General features: G+C 52.4%; 1 protein-coding gene across 1 annotated transcript in view; it reads left to right on the top strand.

Annotated features, from left to right (window-relative positions):
- Nucleotides 1-16,727, top strand: part of camta1a (calmodulin binding transcription activator 1a) — a 278,218-nt gene that overhangs the window by 256,679 nt on the left and 4,812 nt on the right. Inside the window, exons 11-21 of the mRNA XM_042343585.1 lie at nt 5,299-5,450; nt 5,904-6,094; nt 7,040-7,118; nt 7,886-8,210; nt 8,769-9,334; nt 9,876-10,063; nt 10,462-10,708; nt 11,408-11,479; nt 11,689-11,709; nt 12,462-12,655; nt 13,619-13,693. Of these exons, the coding sequence (XP_042199519.1) occupies nt 5,299-5,450; nt 5,904-6,094; nt 7,040-7,118; nt 7,886-8,210; nt 8,769-9,334; nt 9,876-10,063; nt 10,462-10,708; nt 11,408-11,479; nt 11,689-11,709; nt 12,462-12,655; nt 13,619-13,693 (2,110 nt within the window). The remainder of the gene's footprint in view (nt 1-5,298; nt 5,451-5,903; nt 6,095-7,039; nt 7,119-7,885; nt 8,211-8,768; nt 9,335-9,875; nt 10,064-10,461; nt 10,709-11,407; nt 11,480-11,688; nt 11,710-12,461; nt 12,656-13,618; nt 13,694-16,727) is intronic.

The raw sequence follows: 16,727 nt of genomic DNA, 5'->3' as shown, positions 1-16,727 counted from the left end.
CAGTCGCTAATAATAATAATAATAATCACTTCTTCGAGACGTCTCAAAGCGCTTCACGGAATGTCCCGTAAAGTGAATTGGCTGTGTATTTTTTTGGGGGGGCGACGGGGCTATAAGTTGCGGCACGGAATGCCGGTGGGCGTCCTGTGGGACGGGTTTGGGGTGGGATGGGAACGAGGGTCCCGAGGCTCCGGCCGGTGTCGTAAGGAAGGCAAGCAAAGAGTTGCTGTTAAAACCCGCACGGTTTGGCTTTGGTGCCGTCGGGAGCCGGTGCGGAGCCCGGCAAAGCATTCCCGTTTGAAACCCGGATTGATAAGTGCCAGAGGCTCTCGCGAGCTCCATACAACCTGCCTTTCCCGCGCTCTGGGTAAGGGCTCGATGCTGTTTAAGACGCTCTCTCTCTCTGTTGCGCGCGCTCTCTCTGTCTCTGTCTCTGTCTCTGCTTTGTTGCCCAGTGCAGCCTCGCCTCATTGTGCAGATCCAGCTGCTCTTTTCCTCCTCCTAAAAAGGTTCCGCAGGTTCCTTTTTGGTCACAGTTTCTATAGGGATAATTTGCCCCCTCCCCTTTTTTGTCCCTCGCCCCGTCTCGTTTGTGCTATGACCGCTCCGTCTCATGTAAGTGCGTGTACGTATGTGCGTGCGCGCTCGCGCGTGTGTGTGCGCGTGTACGCGTCCGTCCGTGCATGTGTGGGACGCTGTATAAATGCAAGTTGTTGTTGTGTGTGTTTTCTCGTCACCTGGAATCTCTTCACTCAAAAAAAACTTCTGGATTTGAGCCCTCATTTCGTGACGTGTTGACTACACAGTCCAGCAGTGGTGGGGGGGGTGATGTGGCGGTGCCCCCCCAACCACCACCAACCTTAGGCTCGCGCACTCCCCCCAACGCACTTGCTACGCATGAAGCTACCTGGGGAACTGTAGTTGCTGTGTGTGACCAGGACACTGAGCGGAGGAGGTTTGCTGGTCAATAAACAGATGCTAAGCTGTGGCTGACCTGTTGTTCTCAGACATATCGTATTATCACCATCTGAGAAACAAATGGGGGGGCGGTGGATAAACATCTGACATGTCTCCGTGCGCTTTAACGGCGATTGCGCTCCAGTGCAGTGACTGTTTTCCGAAGCCAAAGGCGGCAGCCATTCTGCGGACAGAGGAGGGAGACACAGAGACGCTCGGGGAAATCGGAGGGGGGTTAAGAGGTGTGGAGGAAGGGCAGGGAAGTGGGATTTTAAAGAGCCTCCGTGATACATAAACCCGGCTGAAAGGGCGCCTGCTTTTCCTGTGTTTGTGTCAGTGTGAGCGGTTGCTGTGTTAGTCTTGGGTGTATTTGCCAGCGATTGAGGAGAGTCTTTTGATGCGATTCCCACCCGGGAGTTTGCAAAGACATCGACTGCGTTGGGGGAGGCTGGTGAGTGTAGGACATTGCCCCTTTAAACGGAGTCAGAGGCCAGCGTTGTGGCGGGGGGAGCGATTGGGAAAGAGCTGCGGTGGTGTTTTGAGTTGGGGAACGGGAGCCAGTGATTAATCTTTTTCCTCCAGCTCCCCTGGAGTCCGATCTGAAGTTTCTCTGCCAACAGTGAGGGGGAATATTTCATGTGTTTGATGTAGTGGCGGCAGATCAGTCAGTCCCTTTCGAAGCAGCAACAGCAGTCTGTTCGGCTCATCTGTCTGGAGCAGTGAGTGCGGAGTGATCCAAAGTGGAGTTAATTAAACACGGATTATTTGTGCTGGGCTAATTTGACTGTTGTTCCGAGCAGTCAGAGGGAATGTATCGGGGCCATTTATACAGAGCTTCGCACGTGTTTGGGAGACGCAGAGCTTGTGTTTATACAGACCCTTGGCTCGGAATGTCTCTAAGAGCACTTCACAGCGATCGCTCTCGAGTTGTGACCTCTTCCCAAGAGACGAGCCACGCCACCATTTTGCGCACATTAAAGTCCGGCCGTGAGCGGAAGCGGTGGTTTTTCTGGTGGATCGTTGGTCGGGTTCCCCCTGTTTATAACAGCTTCGCGGGCTCTTTGATGCCCACGTGAACAGGAAGAGGGGACCCCGGTCTAATGTCTTCACCTGAAGAACAGCGCCTCTGTCAACCTGTTGTATTGGGGAGGGTCTCAAGTCTAGATGTGGGGCTCGAACCCACAACCTTCTGAGCCGGAGCTGAGAGAGCTACTGACTGTGCCACTCATGCGGTGACCTTATTCCGACTGTCAGGGGTTGTCCAGGTAGAGATTGGAAACTGGATGGTTCAGAGATGGACGCACACGATTCCACACTTGTGTTGGGGGGTGGAGGGGGGGGGGGGGGGTGTGGTGGGGGGGGGGGACTGGGAGTGGGGGGGGTTGGGGGGAGAAAACTCTCCAGATATTCTTGGAAGAAAGGAATTCGCTCGCAGAACTCTGCGCTGACATCACCGCTCTGAGCAACCGTCCGAGAGAGAGATAACAGGAGACGAGCGATCAGGCATTCTCGCTCTCTCTTTCTCTCCTTCTTTCTCTCTCCGCTGTCGGACGGAATCTGTTTGTGCTTCACGAGTGATGGCTTAACCTCCCCTCTGGCACGATCGCACATATTTTCCACTCCTCCCTCGCCTTCCCCCACCCTCCGCCCCCCCGCCTCAGCCCCCATCATTCATTTTGTTTAAACTCTCGCGTCTCGTAACATAGTTTTGCTGAAATCAGAGGCCAGGGAGAGAGAGAGAGAGCGAAAGAGAGAACAACTTGATTTTCACAGCACCTCAGAGCGCCTCGCAAGTCACCTGCACAAGCTGTATTAATCGACAACAAGGCTGGCATTTGCGCACAGCAATGTCCCGCTGGTGGCATCGGGCACAGACTGGCACAGTGCCAGCCTTTGATCAGACCTTGTAAATCCTGTCGACGTCAGACACTTCAGTGTTGTGCTGAGGGGAGCGCCGCGTTCTCAGAGACGCTATCTTTCGGAGGAGACATAAACCGATTGAGGTCCCATCTTGTGCCTGTTCGGGCAAAGTGTCTCCCTGTCCTGGGCAACAGTCACCCAGATAAAATTGCTCATTAACTCTGTTGCTGTTTGCGTGCAAATTGGCTGCTGCCTTTACCCACAAACACAGTCACTGCACTTGACAGCAATTCCCTGTGAAGAATCCTGTCGGCTTTAAACGATTCCATCTGGGGTCGCGCTCCCGGTAACCTGCCCTCTGACGATACAAAATGACTTGAATGTACTGGTGGGTGTGTATACTGACGCTCCAGGGCCCCGCGGGAAGGGCGCTGTCTAAATGCAAGTTGTCGTTGTGTGTGTTTGTACGTGGAAGAGTGAATGTGTCTGAGTGCACAAGAGTGAATGTGTTTTGCGCGCGAAAGCATCAGTGTGGTTTGCGCGCGCGTGTGAGTAACCGTGCGCGCGTGTAAGCGTGCGTAAGCATGCGCGGGCGTGCGCAGGTGTGAGTGCATCCAGCTGCCGAGGGTACGATGCCGGCAGATGTGTTTGCTGACTGCTCTGCAGTGAGGCTGGTAAACAGGCCGAGGGGAACCATTACATCATCAGCACTGCAGTACAGCCACGAACAAAGGCTTGTCAGCCGCAGTACAAGCCTCTCCCCCCCACCCCCCAACGCCTGTCCAGGTCACAGCCTCGCTCGTCCCCCCCCCCCCGTCCCCCGGCATTAACAACCCCCACCTGTCACCCGATCACAACCTCCTCCTGCCTCCCCCCCCCCCCCTGTCGGTCTGCTTGCCTTCCAGTCCACCTCTTGACTGAGCTTTCGAGCCGTTGTTATTGTGGAGAATATTAACGTAACAGCCAGACGAGCCGAGTGGGCGATGGGTCACACTGTACCACAAGGGGATTGGCTGGTGTAGTGCATCTGTGCAATAATACCGCACGGTACACACACACACACACACGCGCGCGCAGGGCGGTCAACTGAGCTCGGTGGGTCGTGTCGTTAACACACAGACCCATCTAACCTCGCATCAGGCCCAAGTAAAGCAGCGTCCGTCCTTTGTGATTGCGTCTTAACCTGACAGCAATACCACATGGTCTCTCAATTCGCTGGACTTCTAATAGATTTCTTCACGAGAAATGCGCGGTTATCGAGTTTCTACGGGAGCGAATGCACAGAGCACAGCGTTCCTCCGCACTCGCGGTCGAGGTGGTTTTTTTTGCACACCTTTCTTATGAAGAAATCTGTTAAGGAATCCCGCAGTTTAGACCCCAGTACTGTTGCTTGTGAGTCGAGGCTGTTTGGTGGCTGGGATAGAGAAATGAAAGAGATGCAGATTGACTCATCGCTCGCTGTATCCGAACAGAAGCGGCAATAATACAATTATTAATAATAATAACTCCCAGTACAGCGCTTTAATCATGCTAATGGAACCATTTTTTTGAAAAAAAGCATTGCAAAGCATATACCGCAAAGCATCGTGACTTTGAGTTTTACTAATAATTATAATCCCTGCGTTCGATTTTGCTCCTTATCGCCTGGTTGAGACGTCTCAAAGCGCCTGAGGCAATAAAGGGGATGTGCTGTGCGTGTTTTTGTGGGCGAAAATACACGGGAATTTGTAGGCGAACGAAGCAGGCGGGACCAGGCTGGGTCAGGCGTAGGGCCAGCGAGCAGCCGGGCTCGGGAAGGCTTCAGCGGGAGTGCGTGAAGGGGTTAATGCGTGGGACTTGCACTGTACTGTACCTCTCTCAGTGTCCGCTGCAGTCTGGCAGTGCTGCAGGCAGGAACTTTGCAGTCAGCTGCAGTGGGTGGGGTCTGTCCGGCCTGTCACTCAATTGGGGGGTGGGGGGGGGGAAGGGGAGGAGGGGGTGGGGCAGAGGGATGAGGGTTGGGGGCGCGGGGGGGGGGGGTTTAGGGGGAACGTGGTGGTCAGATCCTCATCCTGGTTTAAAAGTACCAATGAGAAATGGTCCAATTTACGGTGTTTCTCGATGAGGAACGTGCAATTGGAACATTTCAGGCGTTTGAGGCCTGAAATTCCGACCCGTCACAGCATATGCGCAATTCTCCGCGTCTACACAACTCGCAAAATAGACCCCCTGCGTTTACACATAGTTTACACGTGGCTGTAAGGTGGTTCTTCAGAACGCACACAGGGATTGGCTGTCCTGTACTAACGTGTGTTTTGCCCCCTCTTTCCTCTTCGAATGGGCCTCGTTAAGAAAAAAACTACGCAATTCTTAAGCGCTCCGAGACGTAATCCCGTGTGAAGGCGTTGAGCAAATAAATGCAAGCTGTTGTTGTTGTTGTTGTTGTGTAGTCCTGGTATTAACTTTAACTTGTGTTGACCTGATGCCTCTCTTGTTTCCTAGACAACCAGTTCAGGATGTCTATCCTGGACCGTTTGGAACAGATGGAGCGACGGATGGCAGAGATGGGCTCCCACCAGCACCATCATCAGACCAGCGGTGGGGGGCTGGGAGGGGGCAACGGAGGAGCGGGAGGAGCTACCAGCCAGGGCCAGGTAGGATACACTAAGAGTTTAAGCCTTTGTTTTTGTTCCCCTTCTACTGTAAGTCGGCTCCAGGAGTTTAAAATCCTTGTCCTCGCCTTTACAGCCCTCCAGATCTTGCTCCGTCCTACCTCTGTGACTTCCCAAAATCCTACCAACTTGTCCACACCCTCTGCTCAGGCAGGCACTGGCCTTATCCACATCCCCCCCATCCCTGTTGCCCTCTACAACAACAAATTATACTTGTAAAGTGCCCTTCACTTCGGAAAGACCTCCCAGGGTGCTCTACCCGTGTTGACCCCAGCCTCCAGCGCGGATGCAAACCCTTGACTGTCCATCGCCTTGGGAACGTCTTCCCAATGTGAAAGGCGCTGTGTAAATGCAATTCGTTGTTGTTGTTGTCGATTGAGCTCCAGTCCCTCTCCCATCAACATCTCTCTCTCTCTGTGTGATGCCTCTCTGTAGGGCTCTTCCAGGGCAGCGAGCTGTTCCTTCGAGGACCGTGTTGTGGTGGTGTGCGAGAAGATGATGAGCCGAGCGTGTTGGCTCAAGTCCAAGCAACTCATCCATTCCAAGACCTTCCGGGGAATGACGCTGTTACACTTGGCGGCCGCTCAGGGCTACGCCACGCTCATCCAGACGCTCATCAAATGGCGGTACAGAGCAGCGGAGGAGCATGGGGGTGGGGGTGGGGGGGAGGAGAGGGTATTATTTAATTGATAAGATTGTTCCATATACGGACTCCAATCACGTGCAGAAAGGATGGGCAGTGAACAAGTGGCTGCATTTCACTTTTTTTTATAATTAAAATTAATTCCTGTTCAAACTGTAGGACAAGCAGCCTGGTTAGGGGGGGATGGGGGGGCGAGGGAGGGTTGAAATGGGAATGTGACAGCGAGTGAGGTTCCCAGGACTGAGCTGTGCACAAAACGCCTGAATGTGGGCCAAGCCAGAGGCCCGAAATTCCACCCGGTCATAACCTGCAGGATTCTTCCCCCCCCCTCCACCCCCCCCCCCACACACACACGCACACCCCGTCCGGCATAAAATTGTGGGTAACTGCCTTCCAAATGAAGTGCGGTTTGGGGGAATTTGCCACCACCCTGAACGATTCAGTGCCACTTGGCCTCGAAACTCTGCAATACTCCTTTTTTAATCCTTCACATTGCTCCCTCCTTCCCCACATTCAGATCGCTTCTGAAGACCTTCCTCTTCGACCGTGATGACCTTCTGTCACCTCCATCCGGCTCAGCGCCAGGCTCCGCCGCTGTCGAGCGCTCCGGGACACTACCCTGCGTGATGGGGTGGGGGTGGGGCGGGCGGGGGGGGGGGAGGGGGCTGTGTAAATGCAAGTTGTTGTTGTTGATCTTGAATTTGAAGACCAAACAGACCACGGCTCGGTGGAATGTCAGTCAACCAGAGCTCGATAAGGTGGATGCTGATGGACTGTATTGATCGAGCCTCAGTAGCGATTCATTGGTGGTGAATTTCACAGCCAACGAGCAATTCTGAATGGGAAAAAAAAAACTCCCTCTGACCTCAGCCCTTCTGGTTGCTGACGTGCTTCTCCTCTGGCAGTGACCCCTGACCCTCTTTTACAGGGCGAAACACGCAGACAGTATTGACTTGGAGCTGGAGGTCGATCCATTGAACGTGGATCATTTCTCCTGCACACCTCTGGTACGTAAAAGACTGCGCTCGCCTTCAAACCAGTCAAGATTCTCTCTGCACCCTGTCTCACTCCACCGCTGCTCCTTCCCTTTCATCACTAGAGTCATTTGGATACAATACAGTACTGAACAGTCGGGGATTAAGATGATCTTAAATCATATTCTTCTTCAATACCCACCTTAAAATCGCCCCATTAGAACGAGAGCTGTTTCTTAAATGATCCCGGCCTCCCAGCCTCGACCCCCCCCCACACCACACACCCCCCCACCACACCCCACCCCCCGATAGCCCCATTCACGTCATTAATGATCCTCTTTCTAAAGAAATACTTCCTGATGTCTGTTCCGAAACTGTCTTTTGTGACGAGAGTCTAATAAGCGACGATTTTCTAACAGGACGCCTTGCTTCCTTAATCTGAGTGTCGCGTGCAGGACCTGTCTGCCGCAGATGAGCTGCCGCACTTGACTGCATCACAGTAATTGTCACAACATTTTTTTTGTGGTGGGGGTCACTCAATCCATGACCGTGGAACACCGCTGTGTGCATTTGGCTGCTGCGTTTTGCCCGCAAAATACACAGTCAATCCACTTTACAGTGTGTCCCGTGAAGCGCTTTTGAGACGTCGCGACGACGTGATAAGGAGCCGTATCGAATGCAGGGATTGTTATGATTATTGTACTCATATGTTTTTCTAATAAATCCGCGTGAGCTGTGAAAGGTATGCGATTCCGTGACTGTGTTTTTTTTCGTGGGCGGCCTCCGTTTCTTCTCCCCAGATGTGGGCCTGTGCGTTGGGGCACACCGAGGCAGCTGTGGTGCTTTACAAATGGGATCATCGAGCCCTCTCCATCCCAGACTCGCTGGGCCGCCTGCCCCTGGCCATCGCTCGATCCCGGGGCCACGTGAAGCTGGCCGAGTACCTGGAGGAGCTGCAGAGGGAGGAGGAGCCCCAGCTCGCCGGCCTGCCCCAGACCCCCAGCATGGGCTGCTCACCCTCCTCACAGCCCGCCACTGACTCCTGGATCGCACAGTGGAATAGCGGCAGTAACAGCAATCAGGAGGCCCAGAAGGGTCTCAGTACATCTCCGACCACAGGTACAGGTACAGCTATTGTGGACCATGTTTAACCCATGCTCCAGCCCAACGTTGGCTGTGTGTGTGTGTCACATTGTCGGAGATGCCATCATCGGGGCGAGACATTAAACCAAGCTTCCCATCTGTGCCAATTGAGATGGATGTTAAAGATCCCGCGATGCTATTTGAAAGGAGAAGATGGTTTCTCTCTCCCGGTGTCCCGGCCAGCAATCCCCCACAGATAAAACCGTTCCAAGTTTCCATACTCCACACGCCTCTGTTTACCTAACAGTAGGAATCCAGTTGTTAGTCGATTGGCGGGTCGCTTTCCAGGGGTGATAATCCCTTCAAGAAACAAAAATGCGGTCATTCAATCCACGACTGTTTGTGGGTACGCCGCTGTGCGCAATCGGCTGCCGTGTTTCGCCCCCAAAATACACAGTCAATCCACTTCACAATATGTTCTGCGAAGCGCTCTGAGACGTCTCGAAGACGTGATGAGGCTCTGTATCAAATGCAAGATTTGTTATTGTCATTAAATATCGTTATTCCGATGTCCTGACTGATGCGCGTTTCCTTCGGCAGATCTGAGGAGACCGCGCTCGGAATCTTCGCAGTACGCCGGCAACGACAGCCAAAAGGACCTCCCGGCTTCCAAGAAGCACAAGCTGAACTCTGAACACATCCACCCCCGACACCAGAAGCCCTCGCCCCAGCCCCAGCCCCAGTCCCCGCCCGGTTGTCTAGAGCAGAAAGTGACCCCGAAGCTGAGCTCCAGCCCCAAGCAACCCAGCCCCGAGGCCACCGATCCCGAGACGGAGAGGAGATGCCCCAGGGAAGGCTCCCCACGCCTCCCTGAATTTCCGGCCCCCCTGTCGGCCACGTGTCGGAACGTGGGGAACCAGACCAGTCTGAAGGCCGCGCCCAAAGAGATCTACGTGACGGTGGCGGCTCAGACGGCGCCGGGTCAGCCCGCGGCCATCAAGAAGGTCTCGGGCCTGAGCGCGGGCTCCATCGCGCACAGGTTACGGCAGAAGCAGGACATCAGCGTCCTGATGTTAACGGAGAGGGAGATCGCCAATGCTCAGCTCCTGGCCTACAAGGAAAACCTAGAGAACGAACACTGCCTGCAGCACATGGACGATCTGCAAGTATGTTACACGCGTGCGTGTGTGTGTGTGTGTCCTCAGTACTGTCACACATGTGTGTCCTTAGTGCCTTCACATGTGTCTTCTCTGAGTTGCACTCTGTGTTCTGTGTGTCCCGAATCCGTGAACCACAAGGCAAATATCTGATGATATTCTGCGCTCCGCTGGTGACAGATGTGAGCGCCGGGAAATGGAAGCTTCCTATTCCTGGCACCGGGTGCCAGCATTCAGCATTCCCAGGTCAGCGACAGTGTAAAGCTCCCTCTGCACTGTCCATCCACACTCCCAGATTACAGACAGAGTAATCTCTCTGCAAGGGACAGCTATTAACTTGGTGCAATTTTTCTCCACTGGTGTGTTAATGCGCCATGTGTCAACCGTGTGTAAACGCAGCGTTCCCAAGTGTACAGAATTACAGGTGCTCTTAATTGTGTAATTACACTGAAGCAATCTACGCATAGTTTGCACGGCTTGTGTGACAGTGCGAGAGTGCGATAGAGGAGGTGAGGCAGAGCCAGTGACTGTCCCCTTGTCTGTGTTTCAGGTGAACATGATGACCCTGGCTGAGCAGATCATTGAAGCAACTCCAGACAGGATCAAGCGGGAAAACTTCATCCCGATGGAATCTGCGTTGAGCGAGCGTGCGGACAATCCCGGTGGGAACATCACCATGAGCTGGCTGGCTAGTTACCTGGCAGACGTCGACCATTTACCCAGCTTCTCTCAGCTCCGGTTAGCAGCCTCGGGAATTGGTAAACCACGTGTGGGAGGCGGGGGTGGTGGAGGGGGGGGATGTGGGGAGCGAGATAGTTAACCCTCCATTCTGTCCATAGCCTGAGCCAGGCTGGTGTTAAATGATTCTTTTCTCATGGATGGGGTCAGGTTGTGTGTGTGTGGGGGGGGGGGGGGTGGGGGTGGGGGGTGGTTGTCTGGGTGATATCGGGAAGGTTCCCAGGGCAAGGCATTAACTTAACTTACTGTATCTTAGTGATTAGAGCAATTCGCTCTCCAGTCTACTCTGTGAAGCGCTTTGAGACGTCTCAAAGACGTGATAAGGCGCTATATCAACCGCAAGGATTAGTATTATTATTATTATTATTATTAAACCCAGTCCTGTTTGCTGGTTACAGATCCCTGTATAGTGAACCACTGACTCCTCCTTCCAACACCAGCCAAAGCCCTGCCGCATCTCCGATCAGCGAGGTTAGTTTCGAGAAACCCACTCTCCCATCAGCAGCAGATTGGTCTGAGTTCCTGAACGTGTCGACCAGAGAGAGGATGGAGCGGGACTTTGCCCAGCTGACGCTGTCAGACCATGAACAGAGAGAGCTGTACGAGGCTGCCAAACTGGTGCAGATTGCTTTCCGCAAATACAAGGTTAGAAGCGGCCGCTTGGCCATTCTTCAGCCTTTCGCCAGCACTGGTGGGAAGCGCTCGGAGACCGTCATGAAGACCTTCCTCTTCGACCGTGCTTACGGTCATCTCCCTCGCCTCCCTCCCAACCCCCATCTCCCCCATGACCCCTACGGTGTCGTGCTCCGCCACTGCCAAGCGCTCTGGGACGCCACCCTGCGTGAGGGTCGCTATATAAATGCAAGTTGTTGTTGTGGTGGTGGTCACCCCATGTGAAAGCCTGTTGTTAGGATTCAGTCCCGAACCTCGATGTCCTCCCCAACCACATGGATCCCAGCAACGAACCCGTTTCCCGTCCTAATACTTGGATGTTACAATTGTATTTATAATATTATAACGGAGTTGAAGTACAGATCAGTCGTGATCTCTAATAGAATAGATTGCGTTAAGGAAACGGTGCGTTTCAACCCCCCCCCTCACCCCCCACCACCTCACCCCACTCCGACCCTCTCCCGTAACGTCCCAGCATCGGCTCTCGACCAGGGTGGAAGTGGGAACGCCGGAGGCTGTGGTCAGGGTGGGGGGAAAGAGCGTACGAATCCTCGTTGAGCTGCCTGAGGTCCGAGCACCGGGCCAGGCCCTCCGTTGCGTCGGGTTGTGGCCGACGTGTCAGTTCCACCACAAACCCCCCCCCGCCGCTGATTGAAACTCTCTCGCTCACAGGGTCATCCTTTCAAAGAGCAGCAGGACATGGCAGCTGCCGTCATTCAACGCTGCTACAGGAAGTACAAACAGGTAACTAAAAACGAGCCGTTCGCGGCTCACGCGCTCGACCCCGAGTCCGAAGGCTGAAACGGGTTCCAAACTAAGAGGGAACGGGAGATTTTTAATGGTAAATTTGACCGGGGAAAGGTGGAAGCCAAAGGGGTTAACTGCTGTCACAGGTTCAGAGATCGGAGATGCCTCCAGTACTGACTCTAACTCTACTGTGTTCACTTTACAAGCTTACGTGGATCGCCTTGAAGGTAATAGAATGACAAAGCATTGACATTCTGATCTCACACACGTTCTGTTTGTTTGTTTCCGGTTGTTATGTTTCACGAACGTTCGATTGGCGGGGCCTTTTATTCATCCTTATAGTGCCAGCCCCAACTCAGTCACTCTCTCTGCCTCCGAGTCAGGCGGTTGTGGGTTCTAGCCACCCCCTCCCCTCCTCCCCGCCCGCCCACCCTGACTGGGTCTTTCAGCTGACAGTGCAGGCTGACACTATGGCGTAGTGCTGCGTGTGGTGAGGTGGGTGGATGCTGCATTGTCAGAGACGTCACCCTTGGGTTGAGACTAAGGTCCCCACAGCTGCGCCCGTTCAGGATCAACGTTAAAGATCCCGCGACACTGTTGGAAAAGAGAAGAGGGTTTCTCTCTCCCTGTGTCCTGGCCAACAACAATCCCCGAGATCAGTTGGTCATTCGCAGCCGTTTGTGGGACTTTACCGCGTGCAAAATGACTTACACAAAAAACAGTCACTACACTTGAGAGCAATTCCCAACTGAGCATATGTCTGACGTCGCGGGCACTGATTATTATCAGTAGTGTTATTTGTTACGGAACTGGCTCAGGCTGACATTATTACTGTTAGTACTATTATTGCTAGTGCTATTACTATTATTATTGGCTGCCCCGTCCACTTCTCTCCCCCCTACCCCCCCAACCCCCACCCCAACCCACCGCTTGCTCACTCCCGGCCCCGTCACTCCTCTCTCCCTCTGGCTCTTTGCAGTATGCACTTTACAAAAAGATGACGCAGGCCGCCATCCTGATCCAGAGTAAGTTCCGCAGCTATTCCGAGCAGAAGAGGTTCCGGCAGAGCCGCCGAGCCGCAGTGCTGATCCAGCAATATTACCGGAGTTACAAAGGGTACGGCAAACTCAGGCAAAAACACCGGAGCGCCACCACAGTTCAACAGAAACTCAGGTGAGAGCTCAGCAAGCTGCGCCGAGCTGCACGTCTTGCACACACACACACACGCACACACACAGTCTCTCGCTCTCACACACACACAGTCTCTCTCATGCGCACACGCGCACAGAGTCGCTCACGTACACAGTTGCTCAAACACAAACACACACACACAATCAGTCTCTCACTGTCTCACACACACACACACAGTCTCACGCGCGCGCACACACAGTTGCTCACACGAACACACACAGACGCTCACACACACATAATCTCTCACACACACACGATCTCGTGCTCACACACACACACACAATCTCTCGCTCTCTTTACACACACACACACAATCTCTCGCGCTCACACACACATAATCTCTCACTCTCACATACACACACAATTTCTCGCTCTCTTACACACACACAATCTCTCGCTCTCACACACACACACAATCTCTCGCTCTCTTTACACACACACACACAATCTCTCGCGCTCACACACACATAATCTCTCACTCTCACATACACACACAATTTCTCGCTCTTACACACACACAATCTCTCGCTCTCATACACACACACACAATCTCTCGCTCTCTCTCACACACACACACAATCTCTCTCTCACACACACAAACACAATCTCTCGCTCTCACACACACACACACAGTCCCTCGCTCAGTTGGAGGTTTAACTGAGGTCCTGTCTGCCTGTTCAGGTGGGAGTTGAGGCATAGGATCATAGAATCCTACAGCACAGAAGGAGGCCATTCAGCCCATCATGCCTGTGCAGGCTCAAAGAGCTATCCAGTTAATCCCACTCTCCTGTTGTGATGAGGCGCTATATCAAATGCAAGGATTATTATTGTAAATCTAATGAATGCATTGCTGGGGGACAGTGGGGGGGAGAAGGGATGGTGAGAGGGAAATGCAGCTGTATAGAGGCGCTCTGACTGTGTCTCCTTTCCGGCTGGTTTGTTCAGAAGCAGTCTGCTGACCAAGAGACAGGATCAAGCAGCACGGAAAATTATGAGGTTTCTTCGCCGCTGCCGCCACAGGTAAGGGGTCAGAGTCTTTAACAGAGTGAAGTTCCGTGTCTCTCCTTGTCGGCTTTGTGTCGGTCAAAGAGAAAAGATAATTTTGTAACTTTAAAACAACGTAAATCTGTGGTTTTCGTGCTGTGTGTGTGTGTGTGGAGAGGGAGTTAACATTGTGTGTATGTGTGTTTATGTGGGGGTGGGGGGTTACATTGGGTGTGTGTTTCGTTTTGCACACTCCGAGAGTTCTCCACGTTCTGTGTGTGGCTCGTGCCCACGTCCTCCTGGGTCTGCGTTTCCAACCTAAGCCTCGACCTGCCGGACCGTTCGTTCGTCTTTCGGTTTAAGAATTGCGGGAATTTCGTCTTAATTTCTAAGCGACTTTTCCCGAAGTTCTTCGAAATAAGAGAGGCGACGGGCAGGCTGGGCAAGAGCGCGAGACGCTGCCACAGCGCTGAACTGTGTAAAATAATGACGAGGACGTGGGCTGAGAGCGGGTGGAATTTCAGGCCGTGTATTCCCCCCTCCACACACAAACACACACACACACACACAACACACCAACACGCACACACTCCTTGTTTAAAGTGTGTCTATTAAAGGAAGGCTGAACTCTTACTCCCTTCTCTCCGTTTCAGTCCTGGGATTCTTTCCCTGTTCCTCTCCCCACCTCCATCTTTTTTATATAAGATGTTGAGTTCTTTAAGTGTGAAGAAATACTCGTTTGGGGCCTTGACGTTTGCGGCTTGACAGTTCCTTGTGCCAGGTGTGCAGACGGCCATCACATTACGCGAGGGTTGCTGTTGGGGAGTGAGAGATCTGGCTGATGGCCTGGCTGAAGCCTTAGGAAACCTTGTAACCAGCTGCTAGTTAACCTGTGATAGAATCTGAGCACGCGCACTTAACTTGTGGAGCCCCGTAGCGTAGTGGTTAGCGCTCTCGCCTCGCAAGCGAGAGGACCCCAGTTTCAAGTCCTGGCCAGGGCGAAACCTCAGGCAAGTTTCTTTCCTCCACACGCCTCGGTTTACCCAGCAGTAAGTAGGAACCTGGTTGTTAGTCGATTGGAGGATCGCATTCCGGAGGCAATAATCCCCTGAAAAAGAAAATTTGGTCACTCAATCCACAACTGTTTGTGGGACGCCGCCACTGTGCGCAATCGACTGCCGCGTTTCGCCCACAAAATACACAGTCAAACCACTTTGCAGTATATTCTGTGCAGCGCTTTGTGACGTCTCAACGACGCGATAAGGCACTATATATCAAGTGGAAGGATTATTATTGTTAAGTAGCTACTGACTGCCGAAGGGCAAAAGATTACATTTATGCCAGGTCGGGCTAGTAGGAAATGGAGTCTTATTGTAAGTATTGAAAGTTGCCTTTGGTCTGATATCTGATGGTGTGTTTGGTTTGCTAATGGCTGTTTGGTATTGTTTTGCTGTCTAAAGCCCCCTGGTGGATCATAGACTGTACAAAAGGGTGAGTGTGGCGTCTGCTGAACCAGCTTATCTCTCTCTCTCTCTCTGTCTCTCTCTCTCTGTCTCTCCCTCTCTCTCTCTCTGCTTGATGCCTGCTTGCATGGAGACTGCAGCCTAACCTGCCAACTCTTCACGTTTGTCGCCTAAAAAAATAAGCTAACACTTGGACACGATACTAACAAATCTGCTTCTTAAAGATACAGTTTTCTTTTTTTCCTTTTTTTTCTCGGGACAAAAACTTTTCTTTTTGAATTACGATCTGAGAAAAATCTATGTATAACGAAGGAACGACTTGCGCGATGCATGACCCGGAATGACACTTGAATTGAATTGTGGGATGCTTGGTGTACCGTCTCACCTCCGGGGAGGAAGCAGTGGGATGAAGGGTTGACCTGGATTTAGGCTGGCTCATGGGATTTAACACCAAGGCTCACAGGAACTCAGAAACTGACCACCCCCCCCCCCCCCACCACCACCAAAAAAAAATCAACCCAAGAGTTGGGCGGTGGCAATGGGGTAACATTTTGTGGATTTTTCGCCCACAAAACACACAAGTCGATTCACTTTACAATATATTCTGCGAAGCCTTTTGAAAACATCTCGCTTTGATAAGGCACTGTGTCAAATGCAAGGATTATTATTCTTATAAACTATTTCGCAGCACTCAACCCATCATGCCTGTGCCAGCTTTGAGCGAGAGAGAGCTGCCTGCCAAGTCTCGCTCCCCTTTTTTTTTAACCCCCTCACACCATTTACAAATATATCTCCCGTACCCTTGTAGTAAAAGCAGAACAGAATTCTGATGCAGCCAGTGGTTTTTTTTCATCAGGGCGGGTTCCATGTCCTAACAACACTCCGTGTGTGTGTACAAAAAAAAAGCTTTTCACCTCCCCCGTTTGGCCGAGCGATGGCAACCAATTGCCCGAACTGTGTAACACTTGTCCACAAGTCTTCCCTTTCTCCTGTACCCTATTGCCTTTAGAAACCCGAGCTTGACCTTGCACAACACCTCATTCCAATAGTCATGGAATTATTTGAGGTCAGCATTGTTAAGGTCATGCGGCAGCCTCGCTCTGTCGCTCACACACTGTAGGTAAAATCACTTAATGCTAATGAAAGTCTCAGCCGAGGTCAGATTTCACAGCAGAAAATTGCCCATAACTTGACACCAGGCCTCTTGGCTCCGTATGTTATGGGGAGAGAGCGTTCCTCTGACAGAGTCCGTGGTCTTGTCCGTACAGCTGATATCGGGGCCTAATTTGCGATATTTACAAAGCATGGGTAAATAGCAAATCCCGGATGGGTCGGAGCTGAGCTTCTGGAACGACCCTGGCATCACGGAAGTGGAAGCCTGGCTCGGCGTTCCCGGGAATTCGCAATTTACACTTCCTTTAGCCAATACCACAAACCCAAACCGTAGAAATCTACAGCCGATAGGACAGCACCCAACTCTTTACAGCAGCTCAGTCTTTGCTCCTCAATGTTCGACCCCAAGATTTTCTTTTGACCTTGAGTTTGGTCCAATCTTCACTATTGTGTTAAACAGCTGGCGTTTCTAAGTTCACAAAGGGCTTCGGGTT

Source organism: Callorhinchus milii, unplaced genomic scaffold, assembly GCF_018977255.1.
Source record: "Callorhinchus milii isolate IMCB2004 unplaced genomic scaffold, IMCB_Cmil_1.0 Scaffold24, whole genome shotgun sequence".
NCBI classification, from domain to species: domain Eukaryota; kingdom Metazoa; phylum Chordata; class Chondrichthyes; order Chimaeriformes; family Callorhinchidae; genus Callorhinchus; species Callorhinchus milii.
This window is presented reverse-complemented; position numbering and strand designations above follow the sequence as displayed.